Source organism: Echiichthys vipera (assembly GCF_963691815.1).
Source record: "Echiichthys vipera genome assembly, chromosome: 14".
Classification (NCBI taxonomy): Eukaryota; Metazoa; Chordata; class Actinopteri; order Perciformes; family Trachinidae; genus Echiichthys; species Echiichthys vipera.
Window position 1 is genome coordinate 24,323,705 of NC_139839.1, and position 9,487 is coordinate 24,333,191.

The following is a 9,487-nucleotide window of genomic DNA, read 5'->3' on the forward strand; positions in this document are numbered from 1 at the left end:
TGGACTCCACCTCACGCCCGATGTCAGCTGGGATCGCCTCCAGCCCCCCGCGACCCCGACAGGGAGAAGTGGTTGAAGATGAATGAATAAATGAACCTCAGACAAGCCCTGACAGGTAATGTACTGAGAATTTGAGTGAGAAGCAGACTTTTTCCACATCACAGGACCCTTGACTCAGCTTTCTTATGCAAAAGGTTCAAATGTAGGCAACTGAATTTTTATATTAAAAAAAAAGTCCTCTAGCAGGAAGTGTAAAAGTATTCACTGAGGGTCTCACCAGATCTCCAAACTAACATGGTCTTTCTGGATCACAGATGGCTGTTGATTTGAAGCTATTAAAGGAAAAAAAAACAGAAAAAAACCTATTTACCTTAAGAAACAAAGAGAGACTGTTGTATATATTCATTACTTTTAAGGGCCAGCTCATTCAAATTACAAAAAAAGACCCATAGTAGTTTGTGTGTGTGTGTGTGTGTGTGTGCAGATTTATGTGAACTCCATTTAATACATTCACTTATGGAACTGCCTGTGTTTGTGTGTGTTTTTATAAATTTGCATTTTTTGTTTTAAATACGCCAAGCTAATTGTAAAAATAAATGAAGGGGGCAGAAAAAAAATGATATCAAACTTATAAAAACCAACCAACCAATATGAGCACCATTTAATTCTGCTGACACTTTATTTACTGGAATTAACTTTCCAGGCCCATTGCAGCATCTAGTGGCCAGCTCGGAAATGTCAGTGCCAAGTCTACATTACAGATGTATACCATACAAATATTAAAAGTAAAGCAATGAATCCCTTGTGAAACTTGACGTCAAACTTTTACTCACACAAGATCCACAACACAGAGGTTTCATAAAAACTATTTATTTAACCACTTCAATTCAGAGTTAAATATTATTAATACGTTTTGCACAATTTGTCCCTACAAACAAAGGAGTGTTTTAAACAGTGGAGTCATGATGTCATGTGAATCCTACTTTTCTGTTTGAGTAAGGCCACTGGCATTAAAGTTGTAACAGAAGCATTCTTCACAGTCAGAGTTTACAGAGGCCTTCACCACTTGGAGTCATACGTAGTAACAAAGAGGATCGGGAAGAAAGTTCCCTACAGTTTCTGGATCAGAATGGATGAAGCTCCACCACCTCCGTTGCAGATCCCTGCCAGCCCGTACTGGCCTGACTGCAGGCTGTGCGCCATGTGACCTACAATTCTCGCCCCGGACATCCTGACAGGAGAAAGAGAAATGCAGTATAAATAATAATACATACACAGTAAATACATATTTGTTTATTTGGAATTATTATTCACACTAAAAAGTATGTATACTGCAGTAGAGTGAAGGTAATTGTGAGGCAAAGAGAAAATATTGTAAGCGAAAGGTTTAGTTACTCATGATCCGTTTAAAGTAGAAATAATATGTGTTGTGGGGGTGGACGGCATAAGGGTAAAGACAGTACACTGGTGTAGTTGGACTATACTGTGCCGACCAGTGGAGGACTCAGCCAGTGGCATACCGGAGCCAAAAAGACAAACTAATATACCGTGAATTTGTTTGCTTCGTCAGTCACGGCTGATTCTTTTGTATCCTGTACTGGATCAGATAAGAAAATGTCAAAACAAAAATCTATTTCCACATCAGAATCAGAAATACTTTAATAATCCTGGGGGGAAATTGAAGCATTTCTGATTCTGATATGGAAATAGATTTTTGTTTTGCCCTTTTTAAGAATACATGAGAAGAAAAGGATGACTTTGGGATAAACAGAAGAGACACTTTTTGAAAGACAGGACACACCACGTTCATGTCTCAGCTCATTTCTTCTTGGGAAAAGCCAAGTGTTCATTCCAGGTCATTTCCCAGGCATCTTCCCAAACAGTGACTGGCTGGTGTGCATGAAACTCTCTCAGTTGCTTACCCAATGGGGTGTCCCAGCGACACAGCTCCACCGTTGACATTGACCTTTGCAGGGTCTATGTCCAACATCTTGATGTTGGCCAGTACGACCACACTGAAGGCTTCGTTGATCTCCCACATGGAGATGTCATCCTTCGTCAGCCCTGCTGCATCCAGGACCTGACAGAGACACACAATATATTAAGAAAGATGCTATCTACACCCAGTTTGGATGCCTTAAGCTAACCAAGATGTTTTGATGCCTAAACCTAACCATGTAGCTTTTAAAATACATATTCAATATGTACACACTTCAGGGTTCACGGCCCTGTTAACAGTACGGGGGAAAGTTCTGAATTACTAGGCACGTGCCAAGCTTATCCTCTGAATCATTAATGTTAAAAGTAAAGCTGATGAAAATCAGATCCTTTCTGTAATGAACACTGTTTTATCCAGCTCAGCCAGCCTTTATGGCAAATGGGCAAACATTGTTGGTGGCAGATCATATCAGCGGTCACTAATAATAACTAATGTTAATTCTGTGAAATACTTGGCAGGTCAAAATTGGACTGTTTCTGTGCTCTCTGTACTTTGCCAGATCTTTTCTCAAGATTGTTTATGAGGTAAAAGAATTATCGCTGTGCAATAATCTGTAGTTCTAACAAAGTCACAAAACATCTTCTCTTACGCATCACGACAGTTTCAGGAGTAGCATTCTCCTAATTAATCTTTCCTCCAAATTGTATCAATAGTTTAAGCTTATCAACTTTTGGACAATAGTGCAGATTTGAATCAGGCCACTCAGTATTTGGAAAATGTAGCTCATGATAAACAGGGTGTGTCACATTTAATACTTAAATGAATAATATTAGGTAAATAATACTTATTTAATCAACATTTGGGTAAATTAAGTATTGGATCAGAGTCCATCTCAGAAGATACCCAATATTTAAGGACTACTAAAACTCACCTTTGGTACAGCAAACGCAGGAGCAATGGGGAAATCAATGGGTGCAACAGCAGCATCAGCAAAAGCTATGAAAAAAAGGATAACCCATCAGTCCTGCAATTTAACGCAAACTATAACAAATGAAAAATCTCCATTTAATGTTTGTGTTGTTATTTGAACTCGACAAAAACAGAAAGGTGTTTGTCATTTTAGAGATTTTTTTTTCTAAACTTTCTTCGAAATATAACCAAACAAAATTAAAAAAAAAGGATATCTTACAATGACCAAATTCACTGCTAGTTGGTGTCGGACTGAAAGTGATTTTTTTATTAATTCTTTATTTTAGGACAGCAGATCACAGTATATTACAAAACAGGACAAAAGTGTCAAGTCCAGATCTAAACCCCATATAGAATCCCTGGAAAATCCTTGGGGACAAAGTAATGTGTAAGAAACCCACTACAGTTAGTGAACTGTGGAAGAGACTGAGTCAGAATGGACCAAGATCAAAGCAGAGCAGTGTGAGAAACTAGTGATGTAATAGCAATAACATTTTTTCAGAATAAATCAAGAACAAATAACTTGGTTGATCTCCAGTGTATATTCATCATGGAGCTCATCCTAAAAATAAGGAAAATTGTATAGATAATTTTTTTTTAACCGGATAATGGCTTTTACATTATTTTAATTACTGAGACATACATCCGACTTTACCCAACAAATCTTTTATAGTGATTTCTTGCATACTAACCTCTCTGGCTATTAACGTGTAACATTTGTTGGTTTGCCATGTTTTAAACCTAATTTTCAGTTTAGCTGTGTTTGTGTGTGTGGTGTGTGTGGTGTGTGTGTGTGTGTGTGTGTGTGTAAAGCTTACAGACAATCCTGGCCAGTGGAGTGACGTTGAGTCTCTTTGCAGCATCTGCCGTCATTAAGACGAGAGCAGCTGCTCCATCGTTCAGTGTGCTGGCATTGGCTGCTGTCACTGTGCCTGAAAAGCAAGTGACCAATCAGACCAAATGTACATAAAAACTAAAAAAGTTACCTTTGCCTACAACAAATGCTCTTCAAGTTGAAACTGATAAGGAAGTGCTGAAATGGACATGTGATTACTTTTCAAAATGAATTGGCGGCAGAATAGCACAACTTGAATAAAAAGCATTATACTCTCATAGGATGGAAGTTAAATGAGTAGCAGAAAAAAATTAAAAAGTAGAGGCAGAATTAATGTAAGCATGTTGCATGATTTATGAACTAATCTGTTAAACTAATGCTATTCCTCCACACACAAATTGAATGGAAATACTGAATACTGCATGGTTACCATTCTCTTTCTGGAACACTGCCCTCAGTTTGGGAACTTTGCTGAAGTCGACTCTCCTCCATTCCTCATCCTCAGACACGACCACATCAGGTTTGCCTAGAAAACCACGTCAACATCAGAAATGTTTCACTGTATAAAGTAACCATCCCTGGGACTTGACCAACTTGATGTACCTCTCTGGGGAATGCTAACTGGAACAATCTCCCTGGCCAGCACACCAGACTCATACGCTGCTTTGCTGCGGCTGTAGGAGGCGATGGCGTAGGCGTCCTGCTCCTCTCTGGTGATGTTGCTGTTCTTGGCTGTGTTCTCTGCACAGTTGCCCTGTTAAAGACAGTAAGGCAAAAGCAACAGGAAAGGGATCAAATATGAAACTGATGCAACACAGTCACTATCAGTGGTGACAAATGACACACTTCCACCTCAGAAAAAGATGGACAACAAAACAAAAGTGAAAATGTCTCGGATACGTACACAGCCATGTGGTTATTTTGGAGCCAGAGTCTAGGCTCTAGGGAACAACTGTTCCCTACTGTCTGTACAGTCTGTTCCCTGCTGTCTGTGCAGTCTGTTCCCTGCTGTCTGTGCAGTCTGTTCCCTGCTGTCTGTGCAGTCTGTTCCCTGCTGTCTGTGCAGTCTGTTCCCTGCTGTCTGTGCAGTCTGTTCCCTGCTGTCTGTGCAGTCTGTTCCGTGCTGTCTGTACAGTCTGTTCCCTACTGTCTGTACAGTCTGTTCCCTACTGTCTATACAGTCTGTTCCCTACTGTCTATACAGTCTGTTCCCTACTGTCTGTACAGTCTGTTCTCTACTGTCTGTACAGTCGGTTCCCTACTGTCTGTACTGCTCCCTACTGTCTGTAGTCTGTTCCCTACTGTCTGTACAGTCGATTCCCTACTGTCTGTGCAGTCTGTTCCCTACTGTCTGTGCAGTCTGTTCCCTACTGTCTGTGCAGTCTGTTCCCTATTGTTTGTGCAGTCTGTTCCCTACTGCTCAACAAGTCCAAACAGACAAAATGAACACTTGAACAAACATCTGCATGATAAGAAGTACCTAACATGAGAGAAAACATCTTTGGGAAAAGAATTATTTGATGTTTACTTTAACTTTAGGCATGTCCCATCAGATTTCTGACCTGTACTGCAGCCAGCCACCAGGGGGCACAATGTGTTTAATGACACAATATGCTCTTATATTGTTAGTATATACAGTATACACATTAGCAGTTTACATTTCTAAATACAAGTAAATTTAAATTGCACTCCTTTTTGAAAATCTGTGACTATATTTGGAGCTTTGATAATGCTTCCCAATCCAATAATTTAAATAACATACAAAGAAAACAGCCTTGATTTACCTCTTCACTATTTTTCACTGGTGGGATGATGATCCCTCTCCTGCACTTGCTCTAAACCCAACTCTTATTTTTCAACCAGAATTGAACTCAATTACAGGATCAAGAGACACTTAAAATACTATTTTACTATAAATATTTTGTTCTGACTTTATATATTTTCAAATGTATTCTAACATGAAAGCTCACCTCTGAAAATGTGCTTTTTTTTAAATAAAAATGTCTGTAATAAAATAAAAATGCTCACATTCCATAATGAGTTGAGCTTCAACAATTAACAGGAGGTTGATAGTTACCATGTGGAATTTGTTGTAGACATCAGTGAGTCCATCCTTAACAATGAGGTCTTCCATCTTCACTCCTCCGTAGGCTGGGGTATCTCTGGTCATCACATAAGGTACGTTGGACATGCTTTCCATGCCCCCAGCCACCATCACATCCTTAAATCACACGGACAGCCAGTCACTTATACGTAGAGACAACTACAGTCTATTGTCCTTCATTTGTCTTGCCCCGGTTACTGGCGTCTGTGTAACCTGAGTGTTTGGTGTATGAACTTCTAAGGTCACTGATACTGTTCTGTATCTATTGTGTTTCACAGGATTTGTTTATTACAGTCATTCAGTAAAATCACTGAAAGAGCATTATTACTATGTAGTCCATGGCGACTATACTGTCATAGCTTGCAAGTTATGGTAAACAAAGCTTGTTTTTGGTCACAACATGGCTTTCCTCGACCTTGCCAGAGCTCAGATTTGTGTTTTTATTTGCACTCAGCAGGCAGAAGAGAGACCGTGTGTTTAACAGTAATGCTACCTGGTGTCCACACATTAGACTCTGAGCTGCCATCATGATGGACTTCATTCCGGAGGCACAGACTTTATTGATAGTTGTTGCTGGAGTGCCGAGCGTCAGGCCTGAAGATACAAAAAGAAGATAAACTTAATTATGTTACTGCACATCGACAAATAAAGAGCCATTCACAAATGGCAGTGGCCGATGTTTAGCTGTTGTGTCACACCTATTTTGCCCTGGTTCAATGTTGTGTTGGTTATTTGCGGTTAACAGCAGTTACTAGTATTATGCTGCTTTAGCTGTTAATGTTTGTGGCTGGACACATCTCTGACATGACGTAAGAAGGCAACAGGTGCCATTTACCAATAAAGTGAAAGAAAATGTCAGCCGTATTAAGTATTACACTGCAATCCTGCTTTATGTACAATCATTTCTGATTCGTCGTGCCAGCACGTGTGCAGATGGTGCAATGGCAATATTTGAAATGAGGGTACAACTATACATTGTGGTCATACCTGCTCCAAGTAAGGCCTGTCTTGTTGGGGCCTGTCCTTCTCCTGCCTGAAGCACGTTGCCCATGTAGACTTCCTTCACCTCTTCAGGAGCGATTCCTAAACACAAGAACCATTACATCAACTCACTAAATATACAAAGCTACCTTCTCTTTGACGCAACAAATCGCCTATTCGATCCCTGTCTCCTCCGGTCCACATGTCGAAGTGTCCTTGGACAAGACACTGAATCCCTCATTGCTCCCTGTGCTGCGCATAGGTGTGTGAATGTGGTTTGAATGGTCAGATTGGATTAGATGGTATGAAGATGTCTGACTGCCATCAGTATGAATGTCCGTGTGAAAAGGTGAATGTGACAAGTACTTTGAAAGCGCCTTGAGTTGTCAGAAGACTAGAAAAAGTGCTATATAAGTACAATTCCATTTACCTACTTATGTGAACTGATCGAATGGGAAACTGATGATGCTGAGCTGATATTAGATCGGCCCAAATTTAATGAGAGCAGTGTACCATCTGAACATACCTGCTTTGTCTATGGCTCCCTTAATGGCAATGGAGCCCAGTCTGGTGGCTGGGACTGCTGCCAGGCTGCCTCTGAAGGAGCCCATTGGAGTGCGGACAGCGCTGACAATGACGACTTCCTGAAAAAACGCATTAAAACATGTCATTATAGTGTGCAGTAGAAACTTTCAATTGTGATAAGAGTCTGAAATGTCAGTCACTGCACTCACATTGAGGGAAGGGCGAGATGTGTAGGTTCTTGAGAGGTACTTGTGAGCCTACAGTGACAGGATAAAGAGAGGGATAAATCATCTCTCATACATGAAAGTTCATCATTATAATCCTAGCTTTAGTCTGTTCAACTTGAGTTACGTGTCAAATGAATGAAGTTCTAACTGAAGCAAGTTGACAAGCATATGTTAAGCTAAGCTAACAATAAGGACACACACACACAAGAAGGTAGCATTAGCTACTTGAACATGAAACACGGGCTGAAACTGCTACAGTATTTAAGCTAGGTGCCGTGTCATTCAGTCAGTCACCCGTAAACAAAAACATGTTTTGGCTTTATATATGTAAACATTTATTGAATTAAGTTAGCTAACGTCGCTGTTGTTGATGTTATTGTTAGCATACTTTCGTGAAAAGCAGGCTTTTCTGTACAACGTTGACAAAATGGCTAAAGCACTGGAGCCACCTGGCGCAGTTCTCAGGTGTTCCCAGCTGTTTCGTTACTTTGGTCAAGGACGCCCCACAGACACGGAGAGGTTAGCTGAGCTGCTCCAAGTTAACAGGGCCTTGTGTTTACAACCGGCCACACTCTTACTGCAGCCTTCCTGTGCAATATAACAATATAACAGACAAACCCAAACAGATTATGTTACACACCCTCACTTACCAGGCGTTTACAGAATTGAGCGCGCATGGTTAAAAGTCCACTGGATGACATTTTGGACCGGGAGACTCACACACTTGGAAGCCGCTTCACCTTCAGCCATGCAGCGGAGGGATAAAAACATCAGCCAATCACAGTGAGAGGTGTGTTTCTCTGACGTCATTGTTGGCTGGGCATTGTGGTTGTTGTAGTTTTACCAAGGACATCACAATAGACTGGATCAGGGGTCTGCAACCTTTACTATCAAAAGAGCAATTTTGCCCCCTCTTCACCAAGTAAAATTTGTCTGGAGCCGCAAAACATATTTGATCTCACAGCTTATAAAGTTGTATATATAGTTATATGATATATACACAAAATTATAATGAAATTATAGAACAAAAATAAAGAAAACTGTTGACATTTCATTCCTATTTCTATTATCATTATTATTACCTGTTATAAAAAAATAGTTGTTTGCTAATTTCTCACCACATATCAAGCATACAGGTAAGCCATCAATGTTGGCAGTGAAAGCAAATTGATCTCTCCACACAACATTCTCCTCCGATAAGTTTTTTTTTTTTTGTGGGGGGGGCGGGGGGGGGGGTATTCCACGATTAGCATACTGACAGCACAGGTCAGAAACTCAAGATTAGCAGCAGAGAGCGATAGCCGTAGCATGTGACGAATATTTTAGTTTCACATAATATTGTTTAAAAATCACCTTGAACTCCAACATAACAGGTGCTCCCTGAAAGATTGTCCACTGTGCAAAAAACACATCATTTATTCCCATGTTATTTTTTGGCAAAGATACAGGGAGCCACTGAAAAGGGACTGAAGAGCCGCATGAGGCTCAAGAAACGCGGGTTGCAGACCCCTGGTCTGGATGATATGTCATGTGATATCAATTAAATTGGGAGACTTCTTGGTAGAATTACCAGGAAACAATTAGTTTCTAAACCCAATGTTGTTGGTATAAGTAAAAGTTTGCAAAGTTTCTGTTTTGAAGTTATGTTGTAAAGTAAATTTGTCTAGAACCTATAGTGGACCTTTTCAAAGTTGTAAACATAAACATTCTAAATGTGTCCCAGCTTATTTCCTGTTGCAGTGAATGTGAATGGCATCAGCTGACAGGAAGTTAACAAGGTCTACAGACTTTAATACACACCAGCCCCTTTCTCTCAGGGCGATGGCGGTGATGGCATTCCATAAAATGGGACAGTAGGTAAGGCTGATTGGGACATTTGTTTTCAGTCCAAGTTATTTCATTTTATT

General features: G+C 40.2%; 1 protein-coding gene across 1 annotated transcript; it reads right to left on the reverse strand.

Annotated features, from left to right (window-relative positions):
• Positions 1 to 850: 850 nt before the first annotated feature.
• acat1 (acetyl-CoA acetyltransferase 1) lies at positions 851 to 8,335 on the reverse strand. Its single transcript, XM_083926533.1, has 12 exons — positions 8,231 to 8,335; positions 7,563 to 7,610; positions 7,355 to 7,472; positions 6,835 to 6,930; positions 6,341 to 6,441; positions 5,821 to 5,964; positions 4,347 to 4,497; positions 4,174 to 4,269; positions 3,727 to 3,840; positions 2,871 to 2,935; positions 1,923 to 2,080; positions 851 to 1,231 (listed from the first exon to the last, which is right to left on the reverse strand). Exons 1-12 carry the CDS (start codon positions 8,279 to 8,281, stop codon positions 1,111 to 1,113), a joined length of 1,263 nt encoding a protein of 420 aa, XP_083782659.1. The 5' UTR covers positions 8,282 to 8,335; the 3' UTR covers positions 851 to 1,110.
• Positions 8,336 to 9,487: the final 1,152 nt, after the last annotated feature.

What these genes read in the sequence shown, in the direction of transcription:
- acat1 (XM_083926533.1), bottom strand. Translation starts at nt 8,281, where the DNA reads ATGTCATCCAGTGGACTTTTAACCATGCGCGCTCAATTCTGTAAACGC. An exon ending in GGGAGCCATAGACAAAGCAG is followed by an intron (nt 6,931 to 7,354) that starts GTATGTTCAGAT and finishes TCTTGTGTTTAG; the next exon opens with GAATCGCTCCTGAAGAGGTG. An exon ending in CTGCGTTTGCTGTACCAAAG is followed by an intron (nt 2,081 to 2,870) that starts GTGAGTTTTAGT and finishes TGTCTCTGTCAG; the next exon opens with GTCCTGGATGCAGCAGGGCT.